The 23,119-nt window shown below is 39.2% G+C and overlaps 1 protein-coding gene across 1 annotated transcript in view; it reads left to right on the top strand.

Annotated features, from left to right (window-relative positions):
• The first annotated feature begins 234 nt into the window (after positions 1-234).
• The window catches only part of ING3 (inhibitor of growth family member 3), a 28,593-nt gene continuing 5,708 nt past the window's right edge, over positions 235-23,119 (top strand). Inside the window, exons 1-10 of the mRNA XM_055314854.1 lie at positions 235-359; positions 609-680; positions 4,313-4,413; positions 6,195-6,260; positions 16,226-16,322; positions 17,896-17,967; positions 18,858-18,977; positions 19,256-19,413; positions 19,989-20,182; positions 21,479-21,671. Coding sequence (XP_055170829.1) covers positions 332-359; positions 609-680; positions 4,313-4,413; positions 6,195-6,260; positions 16,226-16,322; positions 17,896-17,967; positions 18,858-18,977; positions 19,256-19,413; positions 19,989-20,182; positions 21,479-21,671 — 1,101 coding nt within the window. The 5' untranslated portion in view covers positions 235-331. The remainder of the gene's footprint in view (positions 360-608; positions 681-4,312; positions 4,414-6,194; positions 6,261-16,225; positions 16,323-17,895; positions 17,968-18,857; positions 18,978-19,255; positions 19,414-19,988; positions 20,183-21,478; positions 21,672-23,119) is intronic.

Genomic DNA, 23,119 nt, shown 5'->3' on the forward strand with positions numbered 1-23,119 from the left:
GTTGCCACGCCGGTAACCGCCGGGCGCGCCGATCCTCGCCGTGGGGGGGAACCGGACTACACTTCCCACAAAGCCGCGCGGGCGGACTCCGGCCGGCTGACGTCATCGCCCCAGCCGGCCAATGACGGCTCCGGGCGGCAGTGAGGCAAGCGCCGTCAGGCGCCAAAGTGGTTTTTTTTTTTCTTTTCTTTTTTTTTTTTTTTTTTTTCCGCCGAAGCCGAGCGGGTGCTGCTAGCGGAGGCGCCATATTGGAAGGGACAAAACTCCGGCGACAGCGAGTGACACAAATAAACCCCGGGACCCCCTCGTTGCCCCAGCTCTAAGGGCCGCGATGTTGTACCTAGAGGACTATCTGGAAAGTGAGTGGGCGGCGCTGGCGGGGGCCGCCTGGGGGACCCGCGGGCGGGCGGGCGCGCGAGCGGCCGGGCGGGCGGGATGGCGGGAGGGAGGGGGAGGCGGGGGATGTTTCTTTCTCACGGTAACTGGCAGCCGGGCTGTGGGCTGCCGGCTCCTTCGCCCCCCCACGCACGCACGCACGCACGCACGCATGACGTCAGCGCGCCCTTCGCCGTTGGCCCCGCCCCGCTGACGGCCTCTCCCTTTGACAGTGATTGAGCAGCTGCCCATGGACCTGCGGGACCGCTTCACGGAGATGCGCGAGATGGACCTGCAGGTGCAGAGTAAGTCGGCGGTTCGCCCGCCCGGCCGCGCGCCGTCGGGGCCAGACCTTCCACCGACGTCGTCGCCTCTGCTCTCTGACTCTCCTCCGGCTCACGGGCTAGTGCATAAGGAGTCGTTAAAAAAAAAAAAAAAAAAAAAAAACAAACGCCCAAAAAACCCCCCCAAAACCATAAAACCACACACACACACACACACACACACAAGGCAGTGCCGCATCTTGCCTGTTGCTGCCCACGCCGCTTCCCCCTTTGCTTTTACCCGAGGAGGAGGCGCTGGGGCCCGCGTGTGTGTCCCTTTCCCGAATTCAAGACTGCGATAAAAGTTTCTGTGCCTCCAGGGAGGACGTAGACACAAGCTTTTAACGCACGTCGGTGTGGGTGTGGAGAAGATGGTGGTTTCTGGCCCGAGCCCTTGCGTCCGGAACGTAGATTGCGGCATTTAGACTTCTGCTGAAGTTGGTTCTGCTCAGAATTTTCCGCAGAGCGGAAAACCCAGCAGCCTAGGTGTTGGTGTGGCTCTTTAGTGACCCCGGTGAACTTGGAATGTCGAATCTTGAATCTTGCAAAGCCGCACCTTGCAGGATGCGTTCCCACCCGCCAGCAGGATGATGCTATTCCCCCCCACCCCCACCCCCACCATGAAAATGAGTGAGGAAAATAGACCTTCCTGTAAAGCTGCTTATCTGTTGCAATAAAAGTGATGACTTCTCATCCATCAGTGGTAGCTTGGTAGTCTGGTTCCTTCCCCCTACCCCCTCCAAAAAAAAAAAAAAAAAAAATTAACCGTTGTTCTTTCATAGAGCAGTATTTGGTTTATCCGATCTTTTTGTTTTGTTTTGTTTTTTGTGAAGGGTTTACGATTCAAAGCAAGGAAAGAGTCAGTGCCTTGGAAACGAGGAGGTCAACACCTGGAGCAAAATCACAGTTAAAATGAGTACGAGTTTACGCCCGTCGTGCTCTGAAAGAACCTCACAGGCCTTCTCCCCCTTTTATGAAATGAATGTAATGCAGCCGTTCCGGTTCTCTTGCAGGGATACCGTACTGCGAACTACGAGTGCGGAATGAGTTACACGTTACACGATTAAAATGTACGATGGGGTGTGCGCCTAAGCCCGGATGTCACCCTCTCTGTAGATGTAGGCTTGGCTGCCAGCAGCGCATCTCGTCTAAACTGATCTAATGCCTTGTTTTTCTAATACTGTGGATGACATGAGATCATGCAAATAGCTCGCTAACCTAGGTCCTGAAGACCGTCCAACAGATGGTCTTGGAGGCTATTGGAGCCCGAAGATGGCTCCAAAAGAGCAGGGGCTGCCATGGTTACTGACCTGCACTGAGTAGTTTTTATCCAGAAATCAATTAAAGTTGCATTTGTTACTTTAAACAAAACAAAACAAAAAAACTTGTGCAGTTGATATTAATGGCTGGCCTTCATGCGGTCTGTCCTCAAGAAAATACGTGCCTTGATCCCATTTATTCTAGCTACGGTTAGGCTATCTACGTAAAATGTTTCTCATGCCACTAGGTTTTTTTTTTTTTTTTTTTTTCCTCGAAAAGTAGCGGTGGAGGAGGATCTGGGTTTGGGGGTATGACTGGGGAGAAAAGGGTATCATGGAAAGAAATCAGAGACCCAGGAACCCTGAGGATCCCGCAGCTCCTGAGGGCCTGTCCTTTCCCCCGTGCTTCCCCACCCCACACTCGCACCCCACGCTTTCATACCCACAGTGGTGAATATAGGTTCCTGAGCCTCTGGTGCGTTCCATGTGGCCATGCGGCATACAAGGTGATGGGCTACGGAAGCCTTCTTTATGTTCAGTGGGTCGTAGTGTAGGAGTCTGAACTGTGTGTCTTTCTTTAGCTTGCCCACAGAATTCATTTTGACTGTCATGTAGTTGAAATGCTAAAGTAGCATTTTCTACAGGACTGAGCACAGATCTTGATGTCAGATAGATCCGAGTTCGTATTAGAGTTTTGCGGGGATCCCTGGGTGGCGCAGCGGTTTGGCACCTGCCTTTGGCCCAGGGCGCGATCCTGGAGACCCGGGATCGAATCCCACGTCGGGCTCCCGGTGCATGGAGCCTGCTTCTCCCTCTGCCTCTCTCTCTCTCTCTGTGACTATCATAAAAAAAAAAAAAAAAAAAAAAAGAGTTTTGCTGACTTACTCTTTGACCTTGACCACATTACCACTTCTTTTTTTTTTTTAATTTTTTTTTAATTTATTTATTTATGATAGTCACACAGAGAGAGAGAGAGGCAGAGACATAGGCAGAGGGAGAAGCAGGCTCCATGCACCGGGAGCCCGATATGGGATTCGATCCCTGATCTCCAGGATCCCGCCCTGAGCCAAAGGCAGGCGCCAAACCGCTGCGCCACCCAGGGATCCCCACATTACCACTTCTGAGGGGTTTTCCTTGTCTATAGAATGGAGATCATCTGAGGATTTAAAATAACACAGTTAAACTAGAATTTATAGTACCTGATACAAAGCAGAAGTTCACGAAAAGGTGACTTATTTTTGCTTCGTTATCATTACAAATTTTAAATTCTCTTGTGATTTGTAATTGGATGATACAAATGAGAGCTTTTATTTTTTTATGTTTTTTAAAGATTTTCTTTATTTTTGAGAGAGAGCGCACGTGGGTGCAGGCACACGAGCAGGGGAGGGGCAGAGGGAGAGGGAGAAGCAGCCTCCCCCGCTGAGCAGGGAGCTGACTGGGGTTGGAGGCACCCAGTCCCAGGACCCTGAGGTCATGACCTGAGCCAAAGGCAGGTGCTTAACCAGCTGAGCCACTCAGGCGCCCCAGATGAGAGGTTTTATACACTTGCATTTTATAACAACTAGAATTTTCTAAAGTTAATAGATCCTATAGATTGATAAAAGAGACTTCTTTGTAAAACAAGTTAGAAATTGCTTATTTAAACAAAGGAAAAATTTTTTTAAAAAGTAACTAAGACTTCTTAGGATCTTGAAAAACCTATTGTATTGTTGCCCTGAAAAATCTCCAGCCGGTTTTCCTTCACTTATATAGCAACGGAATCATTTTTTTTTTCACTTTTCTTTTCTTAGCAGACATGGAATTAGATGATTATTCTTGGCACACACTTGGGAAAAACTTATCTAGAATAAATAATACAGTGTATTAAGTGAATAAATGTACCTTCTACTTTCAGTCATGATAGGAGATGATGGAGAGCTTAATGCCATATAGGAAAAGGTTAAAATCTTTTTATTACTTTTTCTTATTGAAAGAAACATGAGGATTATCTAGTGGTAGTTTTAATAGGAAATTGTGCTTTGGCACGTTTGGCTGATTTAATACCATTAGCTTTTGACCTGAAGGCTGTACCATTGAAATACTATGGTATAGAACCTATCTACGTTGTTGACTAGACTACTTTGACTACTGGAAAAATTTTAAATAACAACAAATATAAATTGTCAGAGAAAACTGTTAACTTTTTTTTATTAGAATAATTAAAGCATTTCCATAATCAGAGCATAACATATTTACATTACTGGGCAAGTGAGTGTGTGTTGTCAGATATTTTTTTTTCTTTTTCCAAATCAAAGCATGTATATTCAGTGTATGAATTTGGTCATCTAAATATGAAATGTTTTTATTATGTCATAGATGCAATGGATCAGCTAGAACAAAGAGTCAGTGAATTCTTTATGAATGCTAAGAAAAATAAGCCGGAGTGGAGAGAAGAACAAATGGCATCCATCAAAAAAGTATGTTCAACACTAGATGATTTATCGGTAAACATTGGGACCCTCTGAGAAAGATATTTTAAAATGAAGTAGTTTTCTGGTTATCAAAGTGAAGGAAAGTTATTAACAGCTCTTTAGAATTTAAATAATTTGTTATATTTATAGAATCCTTAAAAAGTACAATTTTTTCTTTTATTTTGGTTATAGCTAATTAAAGTTGCCTTGTAAAGACAGATATAACACTATCTTCCAATTATGGCCACAAACTGGGGTGAAAATTAGCTGGCCTTGAAGCATATTTTATATATTGCTAGGTAACTAAGTTGATGGAATCACAGAGGAATAGAATCTTAACAGTTGAAAGCATCCTTAAAAGGTCTTTTAGTTTAAAACGCTACATTTATATGAATTGGGCCTAGAAATACAGAGTTCTTGGAGTTTTGGTTAGTTGTGTAGTACTTACAGGTCTCTTCCATATTAGAATAAGTATCAGATCTCCTCCCAAGGTTTGCTTTAAATGTGTGACCTAGGGTATTTGGGATACATTGGAAGAGCTACATAAAAGGCCTGGGTTTGGGTGTGACTGCCATTTAGCTGTGTGACATTGGACAGGTTCTCTTAGTATCTCTGAGTAGTAATGATTCCTTCATCCACAACCTTCACAGAATTATTCAAAGATCAACTGAGAAAGAAATTTGAAAACTACAAATTTAGTGTATTGTGTAATTTATTTTGCCACATGGGGGGGAGATTATTTCTGTTAGGAGAAAAAAATTTAGAGTATATAACAGAATTAGTCCTGGCTTGGAGGATACCTGGAGGCCCAGATGTGTATGAGTATAGATATCCGTCTGTACAGGTGACCCTTGAAAACATGGGTCTGTAGTGTATGGGTCCACTTATACGTGGATTTTTGTTTTTGATAAATACAGTACAGTGCTGTAAATATATTTTCGGAAATAACATTTTTTTTTCTCCAGCTTACTTTATCCTAAGAATACAGAGCATAATACACAAAATATGCATTAACCTGCTGTTTATGTTATCTGTAAAGGCTTTGGGTCAACAGTTGGCTATTAGTAGTTAAGCTTTTAGTCAGAAGCTTATATGTGGATTTCCGCTGCACGGAAGTTGACATCCCAACCCCTGCCGTGTTCAAGGGTCAACTCTAAAACGCTAAGTCAGTCATCATCCTTTTAGCCTGTTAAGTTTTTGGTGTAGTACTGCTTCGCTATATACCCTAAAGAGTCGAGTTCTCCATGGAAATTGATAGAATCCTGTTTTTGTTTTTAAATGATTTGCTTTATACTGAGGAGAAAACTAAAGTATAGGTTGAATTGTATGAATTAATACCTAACTTAAAATGAGAGCTGCAGAACATTGGAAAGGAGGGACATGCAGGTCAGAATCTTTTCATTAGTTATACTTTTATTAAAAAGTTTTAAAAATGGAGAGTGCAAATGTTCTTTATAAATTAGATAAATCGTGACATTTTCTTTGAAAGGAGAAGAGCTATCATTAGTTCACATAACTTTTACTAGTTTAGAGGCTAGATTCGGACTCTTATTTAATTTCACTTACATCTTTTTTAGGAGTGTTGAACATCCTCCTTTAATTCTTGGCCATTGTACATATAATTTCTAAGCCTACCCCATCCCCATCCCATCCTTAACTGGGTTTTTATCGCTATTGTAGGATGACTGGCATTGAATACAAGGTATGATAATGAAAATGCAGTTGTATGTGCTGAATACACATATTTTTAAATTATTTATTTTTGAAATGAAAATGTTTTTATTCAGGATTACTATAAAGCTTTGGAAGATGCAGATGAGAAGGTACAATTGGCAAACCAGATATATGACTTGGTAAGTAAAATTAACGTGCATGCTCTGCCATAAGTATTTAAATTCTGCATGTTTTAAGTTTGATTGACTTACATATTAATAAGAACAGAATAAATTTGAAGTATTGCTTTCTTGATCCCATTTAATTTGAGGCTTCAGTATTTTTTTTTGGTTTCATTGTGGAAAAGAGTCAGAGTCCACAATTTTAGTCAACAGGTCAAGAACCTTACATTTAGCCAAATTACATTGTTAAAAGATTTTAGCTGATGTTAGACTTTTTTTTTTTTTTTAACAAGAATTGGTGTTTAAATTTATTTTAGTAATCCTTACCTTAAGGTAGTGTGTTTACTTACCGGATAAATCATCTTGAGATTGTTTCTGTGGTAAAAAAACGCATAAAACTACTATGTTGACAAGACTTGTTGGTTACCTGATTAAATGAAGAAGAAAATCATTTGAGTCTGTGTTAAGAGGTAATACTCAACTATCTACTAAGTGATGTCAATAGATAGCACTCAACAACTGGTTCCGGTGGCAAAAGTGGGAAACACTTAATTAAACTTAAAAAAAAAAAACGATTTCCTTTTTGCAGCGGCAACACTTGCAAAAGATTGAAATCACTCTAAGACAGAGGCAGTATTTCTCAAACGGGCATAATTAATGATGCTCTCTTTTATGTAAAGCATCTTCTAAAATACATTCCTTAGGAAATACTCCTTTCTGGTTCTGCCTCAAAGCAGGTTAAAGCTAAAAACAAATGGACACTTATCACCGACTTTAGCATATAGATTTCATATCTTATTTTTGTAATCTTATCTGGATACAGTCTCATTACTGAGCAGTAAATTACAGTAAATATAAATGTTACAGTAAATATAAATGTTACTGATAATACACAAGATAAAAGATGCAAACGGCATATGGTATACGTTGTAGAAGCTTATAGAAAACTAGAGAACATTCATCCTGTGAAGCCATAGAAAATGTTGCCTTGTTCTCATATAGTGGACGTTTTTAATGGCTGTAATAGGTTCTGTAACGCAGTTATTCTGAAAACAATTTCATAAAAGATATACTGCCTTAAGAAAGGTAGAGTGAACTATAGCTTGATTTATTGTGGAACTGGAAAAAAAAAGTTCTTAAATGTTTTGATCTTGAATTATGTCTGTAAACACAGAAGGAGACATTTATATTTGAATCCAAGAGGCATTTGTTTAGTAACGTTGCTCCTCGTAGTTAATGATTACATGTGTCAGTCTTTATTTAGAGACTACCTGCTTTTTAAATCATACAGCTCTTTGGCTGTGCTCTTTGTTTATATTTTGTTACTTTGCTCCTTTTTGTATGTTTAAAAACTGTACATTTAGAAAAATATGTCTACTATGAATATGTCCTTTTTAAATATGTGTGGGGATTTTGTGTCTATATATCTATTATTTATGAATCACATTGTTTAGTCACTCTTGTGCTCCCTATAATGGAGTTCTATCTGCACATAATGCAGGAATAAAAAGTAAACCGTGTAAATGGCTTCTGTTCTCCAGGTGTTGGTAAATTAGTGGGGAAGACATGCCCCCAAACCGAAGTGAAAAGCCTGCGTAGAAACATGTAACAAATAAAGATCAATGCAGCTAAATATGCAGTATCCGGTACAAGACTGGACTAAGTGGGGTGGAGTGTGGTTGATTTCTTGGAGGCTATCAGATGAGTCTTGAACAGAATTTATTCGGAAGCTCAGGGGCCTGAATTAGGTGTTGTAGCGACGGTAAAGCAGTTCACTCAGGGATAACGGATAAACATGGAATGAGACTAAAATTCAATAAATTCTTTGAGGGGGTTAGGCGGTTTAGGCTCGGGAGTGAGGCAGTAGAAGGGAATGTGACGAATTGAGCGGAACCCACTGAAAGCAGGTGCGCGTAATGAGCCCATTCGGGCGAGAGGGCGAGAGGTCGAGAGGTGGGCCCCTTCCCGGACAGCAGGGCTTTGGGAGGTACCCAGTCCCCGAACCTCAGTTTCCTTATCTGTGGACAGCAGCCGGGATCGTGCCCTGCCGGAGGATTCCCACCCGGTCTGTCAAGCCATCGTGGCCCGTGAGAGGGCCGCAGGGCAGACGCTGCTTCTTTAAAGATTCTCTGGGGTGTCCACCCGCCGGCAGCCGCTGCCTCCCTCCCCGCTCTCCCCGCGCACCCGCTTTCTTCCCGGCCCCAGTAGTTGCAGGCCTTCCGTCTTGCCCTTTTCTTTTTGTGGCTTCCCCTTCCCTCCCCGCCCTTCCTCCCTCCCTATTCTAGCCCGCCCGCCGTGTGACGCTGCTATTGCAGGCCGCGACACCCCTAACACAGAAGTCCCTTCTTCCCTGGGACCAAAGAGCCTACGTCCCGCATCTGGTGGCCTCCCGCAGTCCCCGCCGTGGCCCTCCAACGCCCTCCGCCCTCCGCCCTCCGCGGTTGCTGTTCTCGGCCTCGGCCCTTGCTGTTCAAGTGGCTCTCCCACCCCGGCGCTCTCCTGCCTTCCACCCGGGCCCGCCTGAGGACCACCCGCCAGTGGGCAAGAGCTGCCGGTCAAATGGCAGGTCCCCCCGCCCAGACACACACACTCCGCACACAGCCCAAGCCGAGAAACATCCCTCCAGCCATTTCCCACGTGTCCTCTCGGCTTTAGCAGTCACACTTAGTGATTCCTCGAGCTCGGGCTTCCCCCCTGAGCCTCTCCATCTTACCTGAGATTCCCAGGCCCCGGGGCTCGGTGTATCGATATTCAGGCTGAACTCGTCGTCTCCTCTTTTCCTTCTTCTCTGAGAAGAACCCCTGACGTTCCAGTCATTGGCCCTGGAATACCGGAGGTCATCGAGTCGGACTCCTGCTTGGAGGAGCCTCCCCACACGGAGTCAATCAACGTGTCTCACTCGTTTCCTCTTCTGAGCGCCTCGCCTTACCTGCGCCTCTCCCCTCCCGCAGCCTGCCGCACTGCAGGGACTTAAGAAACGGACTGCCGTGCCTTGCTTTCCACCTCTGCTTGGGGAACTCTCTCCGTCTCTCATAGTCCTGCACATGCCGCCTCTTTACTAAAATCACCTGAATGGTCTTTATGTTTATGTCACTTATATCTAGCAGAAGAGATTCGATCACTTAGAAAAGTCACACGAGAATGATCTGAACAGAAGCCTTGGCTTTCCTCTCATGTATGATACCTGTTGGTGGAGGCAGATCGGGCTTGTCTGGCGGCCCTGACATCCTCAGCGGCCCCGGCTGCTTCTAACCCGTTTCTCCTCTTTTCTGGACGGGTAGAAGAATTGCAGTAGGAAAAGACTCGAAAGGGCATATTTTGTACTCAGCTCCTTGAAAAGTGCCTTTCTGGAAATCTTTCCTGCTGATTCTGCTCACATCGTCTTGGCTCCCTGTAGCTGCCTCTAGAAATGCTGCTTCACGGGGCACGTTGCCACCCCAGGCGTGTGGGGCCCTGCCAGTAAGGAAGGAGGCTAGTGAGTAGGTAATTAGCACTTTGGGCCTTACCCTACCCCTCCACAGAATCATGCCGGTTGCCAAATCATGGTTATTGCCATGATTTTATTATTGCTGGAATTAAACGGTGATTATTTATTTACCTTTTGCTTGTCTATTTGCCTCCCCTATTATAAATGTCAGGAAGTATTTTTTTTTTTTTTGATGTTAGCGTCTTTAGACTCCAGCGTAGTTACGTCTCCGTAAATATTTGTTCAACAAAATCGCCTAAGTAGGTTAATACAAAAGGCACTAACATGACTCCCAAGTTACGAGTCTTAGAGATGGAGTTTAGTGGTGTCACTCTTTGTGTGAGACACTGTAGTTGAGTGACATTTTCTCAAAAGTTTAGCTTGCTAAGATTGGTTTTAATAAACAAACAAGGGTAGGCTGCAGTGCAAACAGCCCCTTCTTTTCAAAGTATGACTTTCAACCAAGAGAAGTGAAAGTAAATATAATTCAAATGAGTTTAGTTTCCTTTATAGAATCTCTTTAGGAGGCCAACCAATCTTATGATGATCTATGTCTTTGCTCAGATCTTTTCTGTATCCCTCTCTTTAAATTGTTCTCAGTTTCTTTTAGTTTCTTCGGTTTCGATAGATTTCTTTCTTTGATACATAAGCTCATTTTGTAAGTGCTAAAACAGGATTTAGAGATGTGCCTTCAGGAAAAGGGGCATTTTTTAAAGTATTAAAACTTATTGTGAGGTACATGTTTTATTTAAATGCCTTTTTTATTTAAATCCTTTTCACTTCATAATTCCACAATGTTTTCTGGCTCTTTTCAGTTCCTTTGCTTTTGAAGAGATTCCTGTTAAATTATGAAAACATTTGTTAAACACAATTAGACCTTATTATACAAAGTAAAGACAATGTTATTTTCATAAAATAAAAAAATATTACATCTTGTAATCAGGGCTCTTGAGGGTATGTGAGGTTCGTAATCATTCTGTACCTACAGACCCTGGCACAGCAGATTAGTTGAGCAGTGAACAGAAGGAAAAAGTAAGACTCTTGAGGCAATCTGATCCAGTGTTTCCCAGACCTTAGTATTTGGTTTTCAGATCATCCGTACCATCTGTATATCTATGTACTAAGTAAATTTTTAAATGAAATTTATTTAAGAGGAAAATTTATTTAAGAAATTTGATGCTATTAACCTAAATGAAAAACTGGCATTACTTATTTGTCACAAATAAGTAATTATAAGATGTTGAAAAAACAACATACAGCCTCCTTGGAATGCTTGCACTTTGTGCTGCACCGTATTGCCAGGGTGGCTTGTGGTATTTGAACACTTTATAAAGCTGGAGGGTAAGAAATTTACTTTGACAAATCATTGCAAGAGAACAGAAGCGAATTATTGCCTTGTTCATAGGGAGGTTACTAAATGGATTTACCATCTCATATTAGTCATATTCCCCAAAATATCAATAGTAAATATCCAAGTGAAAATCCTTATAAATAGGAAAGAGGAATTAAATTCCTGTAACATTTAATATTTGAGAGCACAGAAAGCTAAGTGCTTCAAAAGTGAGTCGGTGAGATGTAGTATAAATGTAAACCTACAGCAATTTTTATTCATAGATCATTTATCTAATCAACATGTGGTACTTCTATTTATATACTTCTACATAGTGGGAGAGTATAACTTTCATTCATTCAGCAAATATTTCTAGAGCTCCAGCTATGAGCAGTCAGTCACTGGTGCTAAGTGGGCAGTAACGACACAGAGAAGGAATGAATATAGGCAAACTGTGAAGCAAAGATGAGTTCAGATTTTGGTAAGTGCTCTGAAGGAAATAAACATTGTGGAGAGAGGGATAAAGAAGGAATTCCTGGGGGAGGCAGTCAAGAATGTAGTCAGGATGAGTGGTGTGGTCTCAGTAGGTGACACTTGAGGTGTGCTTGGGAAATGGGAAAGAGCCAGCCATGGGGAGAGAGCTTCAGGAAGGACACTGCAGGAAGATGATGGACCAAGTGCCAAGTCTAAGGTGGAAAAGCGCTTGGCAGGTTGAGTCAGAGAAGAGACCAGTGTGGTCGGTGCACAGTAAGAAAGAAGAGTGTACTGAGGGGGCGCCGCAGGAGCCCCTGCGTGCAGGGTCTTAGAAGCCCGTGGAAGCAGTGTGGTTTTCCTTCTGGAAGTAGTAGGACGCCACCTCAAAGAGAGGACTGAAGCGTACCTTAGACGAAGTCGTCTTTATGCCTTTGCTTAAACATGGTGTTATTACGGTAATTTCAGGTAATGAGCATGTGTTGTTTTTACAGCTCTTAATGTACAATAATTTAGTATGTAATTGTGTTTGATTTTGCCCCTCAGTGTTTTTATATAGCATGGTATTTCATCATATTATTTTTATTGAAATGCTTTATTTACCTTTAAAATCAGTAGTAAACTTTTTAAAGCTATGGCTAGCATTGTACCGATTACTTCATTTATTAAGGAAAGAAACCAGACTGCATGAATATCCACAAATGAAGAGATTGGTGGAGTTAGGAATTCACCGGAACAAACTGAAAATTTATTTCAGTAGTTGTTTTGGTGAAAATGAACAGCGAAAAAGCTATCCTATTAAAATAATTTCCTTCCAGGATCCTGATAGTCATAGTCATTAAACACTTATTTGTGTTTCTTAGCCAGATGTCACTGTCATCAGGCTGCATTAGATTACAATACCTAATGAAGTTGATTTATGTGTACTCTGATAAAATTTGCTTTTAGTTAATGCTTGAATGATTGTAGCAGTCTTTTTACATTGCTCGGTACCCTTGAACTTGCTTCTTTTTTATATCCTGGCCTCTTCCTGAGATGATTATATTTCAGGTATATATTTTACCTATAACTTTGAGAATTCTTCATCTGATACTCTGATTAAAAAAAACATGTTATGTAGATTTGACCTTTTGACTTGTATCCTTACCTTATTGTCTCTTAGGAAGATTAGATATGTAGTTGATGTGCTAAGGCCTCAAATACTTGATTCAGCCTCAAGAGGGATCAGATTTTTACCTTTTTCAAATATAATTCAGAGATGTGAAGAATCATTTTCATGACTTATCAGAGAAGTAATTTGCCATCATGATTCCTTTTTCTTCTCCAGTTTACCCTCTTTATGCACTATTACCAGATCTTTTGCAGTTAGGAATTTATCTCTCATTGCCATGGATTTCAACTTAGAACTTTTTATACTACCTTGTGCTCATTCTGAAAGAGCAAGCGAGATATTTAAATTTTAGAATTTGATGGTATTGGAAACCATAAATCATGTAGAACCTTTTTTTAAAAAGCTGTATTTAGTTCCATTTGGGTCCATCAGTGACACATCTTAAAATTTGGATATTGGAAACCAGGAGTCAAAAGAGAAAGAATAAAGGATAACAACTCTATGCCAAAATGTTAAAGTATGAGGATTTTGTTTTTGTTTCATGCTGAGGAGCCAGGGTGACTTACTTATCTTTGTGATCATCAAGATGTTAAAAATAATGTTGACAGAATTTCCTTTGGTTCTGAAGAGGTCAGAAAAAAAGGGAATTGATTTAAAACTAAAGCAGTTATATTTGGGGCTATCAGATACGATTGGGGGCTGTAGAAGTAACGATGTTTTTGTGGCTAGTACTCATTGACATTAAGTGGGGAACAAATCAATAATTAGACTCTGTGGTCAGCCTTGTGTTAGGAGCCTGTGGTTAATGGAAAATCTCTCTCAACTGGAGTAGCACCCTCTTCACTACTATAAATCAGTCATATTAGGTCAGGTATATATGGAGGAGTGGGGTAATTTAGGTTGTTGTTTTGTCTGATACCCGTGGGGTCATTAGGGTGATCTGCTAGTGGAGATACTTTCCCCATTCAGAATCATGGGGGTAGAGGAGATGCACTCTACAGGTTTCAGGCAAGTTCAGTTCAGCTCTTGCTGCGGCTGTTTAATACTATTTAAGTACGCTGGCTCTTTATAGCTTGAGTTAAATCTTGTGATCAACTTTCTAACTTCTGATTTGATTTAGTACAGTAGCAATGACTAAGAAAAACCATTCTCATTGCCTAATAATTGCTTGTAATAGTTATCAGTTCATGATCTTTTTTCTTACCTACCAGGAGGTAGGAATGATTGGAAGCTGTCTCACAAAGCTGCCTACCACAACCTGGTTTAGGCTTTTCTGTTTATTTTAATTATGTATTGGCTTTCAGAATTGTAACATCTTTGTGTTCTATTCCTTTTTTCCTAGCTACTGGTATTGGAAATCCCATCATTATTTTCCATGCTCTCATATGTAATAACCCTCATCAGTACTGCCTTTAATCCACTGAGGCAGTTCTTACGTGCAGGGATGTGAGGAGTTAGGGGAGGATACACGATGTCTTTGTCTCACTCCAGCCCCATCCTCCCAACAAAGATTCTAACATTCTACCTGTCTATACTGTGTACACCTGTTACAGGCCACACCATACGTCACTTTTTCTTTTTCCTCTGAGAATCTTGTTGGTCTTTCTGTCTCTATTCATTCCTTAATTGTTAATTTTTCTTTCCACTTATTTGGAAACATATTTTTCACCCTCTAACTCATAACTACTTTGTGTCTACCACAGCCAGTGTTACATATGTATTTTTTTTATGTACTTATTCTAACCCTTTTCCAACTGTAGCTTATTTGCTACATTTAGGGCATATGCATTTTAAAGACATGTATCATGTTAAAAATCTCACATAGATCTTGATTTGTCAGCCAAATTGTAATTCCTATGAAGGCAGGGACTCTCTCCCATTTTTTTCGTATCTTCCATTTAACCCAGCGCCAAGCACAAAACTCAACATTTATTAGTAGAATGATCCGTAGGTAATAAAAGTGGTGGAATATTTTCATCGCATTAAGTGTTTTAGAATTTAAATACGAGTATTTTTTTTTTCTGACTTCCCTTGAGATTAAATTTTGACAATGTGAGAGATATTCTTGAATAACTAAGGTCTGTGTTCACACTTTATTATTAGAAGGGAGGTTCCAGTAAAGGATGCTCAATTAACTGCATGTTCTTTGAATAAGAGCATTTATGTACTTCTATAGGATTTTAAATATTGTAATTATAGTTTCTACCAGGCTCTGAAAAATAACTTGTGTGTAAAGGTGGAGGGAAAACTAAGCTTTAAATTATTGACAAGTCACTAACCAATACCCCAGTGGGTGCTGTTAATATATAAAATATAAATAACAAGAAAATATTCTCGTTTTTCAATTTGAATTGTATTCTGAGTTAAAAAACAGTTGGGTGCCACATGCAGAAGTTCAGTGGGCAATGTTAGGTATAACTGGTGAAGCACAACTTATTACAAATTGATCAGAGTTAAATCCTTTCTCCATAATGCATTATCTACTGCCTTTGAGCAGCTTTTGTTTCTTCACTTATGAAATGAAGACAGTAATAACCTATGTCAAAAGATTAGCACAAGGGTTAGAAAAGATAGAAGAGCTTCTAACGCACCAAGCACATTACATGGCATCTAACACAGACAGATTGTCTTCTGCTATTTTTTCTGCCCATCTCCTTCATTTTAGGCACACATTATTTCATTCTCATTTAATTTTTTTTGCCTCCATAGTGTATCATAGACACTTTATATTTATAAGAAAGTCACTTTTAATTATTTAGCTGTCATCCTTTGGGAATCTAGGGTTTGAAAAAAGTTGTCAATAATATAACAATATTATCCAAAAATTGTGTTTCACTTCAAAGTGGTAAAGTTGAAAAAGTATTGAAAAGATATTTAATATTAACCTTAAAAAATTAAGACTTGTTGCTGGTTTGAGGTATCATATAATTTTCTGAAATCCGTCAAAAGATCTCTAGTTGAATGAGAAAATAAAATTTGCCACGTTAACAAGGGCATTAGTATTAGCAATAAAACCATTTTAACCAGGCTCTTCGGGGAATGGAGTTTCCTGGCTAAGAACCCCTTTTGTTTCAACCCTTTACATAAATGTTTACAAGTATAATGGTTTACTTTTCTGCCTTAGAGAAATATATGTGTAGAATATAGTAGCCTCTTTGTTTATAGACTAAGGATCTTTCATTCTAAATAACAGTTATTATACTATGGCAGTGTGGTAGATGGCCTTTTTATAAGTAGGAGGAGATTAGGTTGAAAGTAATCCCAGTGTATACTATAAAAAGTTAACCCACCCTCCTGCACTTCCTTCCCCTTCCGTCCCAAATATCAGTTTTATTTAGTTTCACATCCTGCTTCTTCTGAATGTTTTCTAACAAACTGTGATTCTGGTTTCTTAAAACTTCAAATTTATTAAGGGAGACTTGAGAGATTATTTCATATAGCACCTTCATTTATTTCATAGATTAAAAAACCGAGATGTAGGTTAATTGACTTGTTCAAGGATACTAAGCAGATACACTAAAAGAAATATTTAGTTTTCCTCACTAAACTGACACTTTAATAGTGTCCCAAATTTTGGTGGTTATCTTTGATCTTCTTTGAAACAGGTAGATCGACACTTGAGAAAGCTGGATCAGGAACTGGCTAAGTTTAAAATGGAGCTGGAAGCTGATAATGCTGGAATTACTGAAATATTAGAGAGGCGTAAGTAAAATTTACAGTTTTCCATCAATGTTGGACACGGTCCATGTGCAAATCACTGAGGAGACACTTGTCCTGTGGAGACTTCTCAGATCCTGCGCTTCTGTGGATGGTGGCAACCGGGCCGGACAGCTTGGACTCCAGCAGCTAGAACCATTTGGGTTATGGATACTGAGAGAGATGATGCAGGATATCATACACTCGCTTTTTATTAAAATCACATATTAATATTTTTTAATATGTATATACGTTAGTAAGATAAGTGGAGAGAACAAAGATTTAAAGAAATATAACCATCTAGAAACAAGCTAACCATCTTCATTAAATGTATTGACTTTGCCCTGCCTGCTAGATACCCTTAAACTCTGAGGAAGGTTGTTATTTTTTTCATGAGAACTGCCTTAAGGCTTTTCCTCAACTGTGTTGGTAAGAAAGATTTTAATTGATTCCAAAGCATTTCCTCTTTTTCTCAAAAAAGTGAACTTTTTTTTTTTATCAATCAGAAGCAATTTTAATATTTCTTTGTAAGGTTCAACTTGATCACCTGCTGTAATTTACCTTGATTACTTTTTTTTTCTTGATGCATTTCGTCAGCAAGAACATGTACCTATTTCTACACACTGATGAAGAATTTCTTTATGGTGTTGGGTCGTGTGTGTGTGTGTGTGTGTGTGTGTGTGTATAGATACACACACTCCCTAGACTAGGAGAATAACCTAGTCAAGAGTCCATGTTGGTATCTGTAGTTGCAATTTTGTATTCAAAAGTAGATCTATCACTTTAGATGATCATCTAATTTATTTGTGATACTTTTATTCCAAGGAAATCCTATCTGAGAATAGTGTTTGAGACAAAATAAAATGTTCTGTAGCTGTTGTAATTTTTTTTCGAGATGCTGATAATAGCTGTGAATAACAATAATTCATGCCTATTCAGTACTGCAGGAAGGTTAATGAAGCATCCTCTGTAAGGACACAGACACACTAAATGAAATCAAGTTATAAAATCTGCTCCACCCTGTGCCCTGCCATAATTTCATCTCAAGGGATCAAGATAAACCCAGAAAATTTCATTAAAAGTCTTTTAATGCTTGGCGGTAGCGATTCTGTGCCTAACTTCTTTTAGGAAGTCTTTACTATCATATGTCCTTTTAACAATCAAAGAATTTTATTTCATATAGTAATGTCCCATCGTCTAATACTTTAGGATCTCCCGTAGAAAGGTCTTCAGCCCAGTATAACTCGTTTGAGTTTTTAGATCTTATCGGAAATGGAGTTATAGTATCCATTCATCCACTTAGGCGGTACCTGCTGTCCTGAATTCCCCAATTAGACATTAGCATGCCTTGAGCTTTTTTGTACATAAGGTGAATATTAAGAAGTGGATTACGTACTGTTTAGAGAGAGGATGAAATTGCCTCAGGATAAACTTGGCAGTGGTGGTTCTCTGACTAAAATGATACAGGTATGTGCATCAGGGCTCCCAGTCCTCTGGTAGGTGAGGGTACAGAGTGCCTGTAGTTGATTGACCTTTAATGTTCTGTGTTGACATGTATCTCTGTGCCTTTCATTTATAGGATCTTTGGAACTAGATACTCCTTCACAGCCAGTGAACAATCACCATGCTCATTCACATACTCCAGTGGAAAGTAAGTTTGGTTTCAGGCAGCTACAATTTTCAGTATAATTAAAAATTCATTATATTACCTGTATATTCTTTTTTAGTTGGCTCCATACAACCAATTGAGAAAAAAATATCTCTCCCTTATTTTATTTTATTATTTTATTTTATTTTATTTTTTTATTTTATTTTTTTTATTTTTTATTTTTATTTTTTTATTTTTCCTTACAGTTCCTGATAGACTTATTGCTGTCATTTGAGAAAAGCATATTTGATTTGGGAGTAGAGAGTTTGCTTTTCCTGGGATACATTGAGGATAAATATATGGTATTAATAGCAGCATATACTTCCTACATTACAGACACCTGATTCTCTCTAGAGAGTGTTATAATTCAAGTCAAACGATAAGCTACGTGATGGTAGGCTCTTTGGTTTTTTGCCATCCTTACTTCTTCAGTGCCTAGCATGCTGCTTGGCATATAAGAAGGCCCCAATATTGGTGAGTTAGTGAGTTAATGAATGGTTGGTTGGATCTTAGCCAGTTAGAAGACTGTATCATCGCATCTTGTGACAGATCAATCTGATATGAAAGAAGGGTTGATTGAGAACTATTCAAAATTGTAGATAGTGTTTTGAAAACAAAATTCCTATCATGCTATATGTGAAACCATGGTGCATTGTGAGTTATTCGCAGTACTTTGCTGCTGAAGTTATTTTTAGTGTGTGAGAAGGCTACTCTTAACAAACCAGGTGACACAGAGAGATCTGCTTCTCCTGTCTTCCAAGAAAACATATTGTTCTGTATTCCATAAAGAACTCAGGACATAACTGTACCTGCTTGTAACTGAATGGAAGTATTATGTTTTGTCCACAGTTCTCTAAAATTTTAAAACACAAAATTTCTTTATTTATATTCAGAAAGGAAATATAATCCGACTTCTCACCATACAACAACAGATCATATTCCTGAAAAGAAGTTTAAATCTGAAGCTCTTCTGTCTACGCTTACATCAGATGCCTCTAAGGAAAATACGCTAGGTAAGTTTATTATCTTAAACATGAATTTTTGATGTTTGTATATGTTAAAATAAGGGGAAATGAAAGCATTCAGAATTAACAAATCATACTGATTTTTTACTTGGTTAAAGTCCACGTTTGGGGAAAGAAGAAAAAGGAAAAATGGGACATGAAAATTTTATAGTGACATGAAAATGTTAAATTTAATGATTATATCTGTACTGGGAAATAATGTATTTTAAGCTCCCTAACATTATATTCTCTCCAACCATTTTTATTTCTTCTTTAATTCTACATAGGGTGTCGAAATAATAATTCTACAACTTCTTCCAACAATGCTTACAATGTGAATTCCTCCCAACCTCTGGCATCCTATAATATTGGCTCATTATCTTCAGGAACTGGTGCAGGGGCAATTACCATGGCCGCAGCTCAAGCAGTTCAAGCCACAGCTCAGGTAAAAAGGAAGAGGTTTGGAAATGGCAGGTACATTTTGTCTGAATCATTGGCAAACTTTAATAGAAACAACGAGGTGTGAACAGAGTTCTCTTACATTATTGTATAGTTTCATTTTTAAACCATGGTTTTATGATGCCTGATGTTTTATTTAATGAAATGGATGTGCATCAATTTACCTGATAATGAAAAGTAAAAAAAATAGATTTCGTGCAATGTCATGCAGATCCCTTCGTACAGTGATTGCTAATGATGTGCGTGTTTTTGACAAGAAGCCATAGCACCTGCTAGGACAGTACTCCTTTCTCTGTCGCAGCCCTGAACTGACTGCATTACACTTGTTCGCTTCTGTTTGGTTTATATTCCAAATTAAGTCACCAATTCTCTAGTTCCCTCCTAACTGTGTAAAAACTGATTTTAAATCTTTACATAAAATAGTTCAAATGCCAGTGATGAAAATAATGGTTCAAGCAAAAGAATATTGTATAAACTGACATAATACTGCAACTAGTAGGACTGAAAAAGAAAATCTGCACGTATATGTGTATTAATATTATCAATGAATGTCTGTTTAAGATGAAAGAGGGACGAAGAACATCAAGTCTAAAAGCCAGTTATGAAGCGTTTAAGAATAATGACTTTCAGCTGGGAAAAGAATTTTCAATGCCCAGAGAAACAGCTGGCTATTCATCATCTTCGGCACTCATGACTACATTAACACAGAACGCCAGCTCGTCAGCAGCCGACTCCCGGAGCGGGAGAAAGAGCAAGTAGGTTTCCCTGTTACAGTGGCCCTGTGCCCTTACTAAGTATGCAGTTGGCTTGGCATCCAGCTGGGCTTGGCCATGTGCAACCAAGGTGGGATGTAATGGATCAGGATCACATGGGGGAGGCAGGAAGACACACTGTCATACGTGGGAGGAGGAAGGTCTCTAAAAGGTGTTAAAAGTCTTTAATTTTCTAGAGTCTTAAATTAGGTATAAATGACTCCTAAATGACTCCTGTTTACTTTCTTCTGTTCATTAGGATAAGCCATTTTATGGAAACTTTTTCCTTTATGGCCCCTTATTTTGTCACGTGTCCCAATGTAAATTAATGCATAAGATACAAATTTTATCCTGGGAATTTTTTTTAAACAAAATTCTTCATTTTTATTAAAAGGAAATTGTATTAATTATTGGTCTTATGCCCCCCAAATTGAAAGTATGAAAATATCCCTATATTTTTGTATATAAGACTCTTAGGATGGTTGTCTGTCTTAAACACAAAAACTTAACAGGGTTTGGTACCATCTATCCCCAGTATCTGCATTTGCTAGATACTCAGACATAATGAAAGTTCAAATGGTAAACCAGAAGAAGAGCTGTTATCTAATAATTGCATCATAACGTATTTTTAAATGTACTATATTTCCTGTGAGTAAATCCCAGGAATGATCAATGTAGAATTACCACAAAAGTGCTAGGTACCTCAAAAAGGAATTCATCTTAATGACCCAAATTTATTACAAATGCTGATAATAAATTTTCCTGTTTTAAAATTTAATTAGCATGTAAATATTGCTAAATTCCTTGCGAATTTGCACACTCTCTCCTGTCTTAACACAGGTAAGTATTCACATCTCAGTTGATGATCATGATCAATTTCATCAACTGCTTTTGTGTATTTGTGTTTTAGATTTTGATGAAGAGTATTCAATTTGCTTAAAAATACAAAGAACGTCTGGAAGATAGCCGTAGCGAACACTAATTCTTATAACTATTACCTGTAATTTAAGTCAGCGTTAAGTCGTAACAGATTTAAAAAATTATTACAAAAACATAGTTTGAAAGAAATTTTTATGAATATCTTTATTCTCTAGAAAACAAAAATAAACTGTTATGAAAAATTTTGCTCTTTGTTGCTCTCAGTAACTGTGCTTTTAAACCTGTGTATCGGGTTAGTTTAACTTCATGTTTAACGTTAATTTACGTTTAATGTCATTTCATTTCATACCACTCATTTAGGAATTATTCTCCCATAACTTCTGGATGCTGAGCAAATAAAACTGATACTGTTTTTTTCAGAAACAACAACAAGTCTTCAAGTCAGCAGTCATCATCTTCCTCCTCTTCCTCTTCCTTGTCGTCATGTTCTTCTTCATCAACCGTCGTACAAGAAATCTCTCAACAAACAACAGTAGTACCAGAGTCTGATTCAAACAGTCAGGTTGATTGGACTTATGACCCAAATGAACCACGATACTGCATTTGCAATCAGGTAAAAGTCTGATATGTCTACAAAAGCAGAATCTCAGTAAAATAGAAAACAGAGCTGTTTGATTTTTTTAAGTGCTTTTTTTTCCAGTTAAAATACTTTTGCTTCCTTGTATGATTTTCTTCTGATTCTTATAAAATCACATTTGCTGTAAATATAAAGAGTTATAAAGGACTGTGTAAGTCACCCATAATCTCAGCCCTCGGATTTAACCTAGAATTAGACATTTTGTTTTATCACTACTGTTTACCCGACATGCATGTTGTCTTACTCTGCTCAGGCTGCCACGACAAAGTACCGTAAGCTGTGTGGTTTAAACAGCAGAACTCTATTTTCTCCCAGTTCGGGAGGCGATGTAGTCCAGCACTAAAGTGCTGACTGATCCCATTCCAGGTGAGGGCTCTTCCTTCCCAGCAGAGGGCCACTTCCATGCTGTATCCTCATGGTGAAGAGAGCTCTGGTGTCTTTCCCTCTTCTTATGGGGCGTCCAGCCTTATTGGGTTAAGATTTCATCCATCTGGCCTCAGTTAGCCTTTATCGCCTCACAGACCCTGTCTCTAAATACAGTCCCATTGGGGGCTAGGGCTGCAACACGGGACTTTGGGGGAGACGCACGAACATTCAGTCTTTTACCCGTATGTACACACAGATGCTCACGTGTGTATGTGTGTCTGTGTGTGTGTATTTGACCAGTTGGGTCTCAGTATATTCTTCATATAACACTTTTTCACAGTCATGTGTACTGCACATCATTTTTCTTGAAGTAGTTTTTTTTTTTTTTTAACTTCTCACAGTTAAATGTTATACTGTATGTAACTTTTTAAGCCAATATTTAGGTACAGGTTTTATTTTTAGTGTTTTTGAAGTCACAAATTATGGGACGCCTGGGTGGCTCAGCGGTTGAGCGTCTGCCTTCGGCTCAAGACGTGATCCTGGAGACCCGGGATCGAGTCCCACGTCAGGCTCCCTGCATGGAGCCTGCTTCTCCCTCTGCTGTGTCTCTGCTTGTCTCTCTCTGTTGGTCAGGAATAACTAAATACAATGTTTAAAAAAAAAAGTTACGATTATATTATGGTAGGCATTTTTTTATGTAATCCATTTTATACACTAATTTCTAAGATAATCTTTTAGAAATTTTAGAAATAAAATTAAGTTAGAGTTTAATAAGTTCTTTATAGATTTTGGGAACTAGCCCTTTATCTGATATGTCATTTGCAAATATCTTCTCCCATTCTGTAGGTTGTCTTTTAGTTCTGTTGACTGTATCCTTTTCTGTGCAAAACCTTCTTATCTTGAAGTCCCAGTAGTTCATTTTTGCTTTTGTTTCTTTTGCCTTCGTGGATGTATCTTGCAAGAAGTTACTGTGGCCGAGTTCAAAAAGGGTGTTGCCTGTGTTCTCCTCTAGGATTTTGATGGAATCTTGTCTCACATTTAGATCTTTCATCCACTGT

The sequence above is a fragment of the Nyctereutes procyonoides genome, unplaced genomic scaffold (assembly GCF_905146905.1).
Source record: "Nyctereutes procyonoides isolate TBG_1078 unplaced genomic scaffold, NYPRO_anot_genome, whole genome shotgun sequence".
NCBI lineage: Eukaryota > Metazoa > Chordata > Mammalia > Carnivora > Canidae > Nyctereutes > Nyctereutes procyonoides.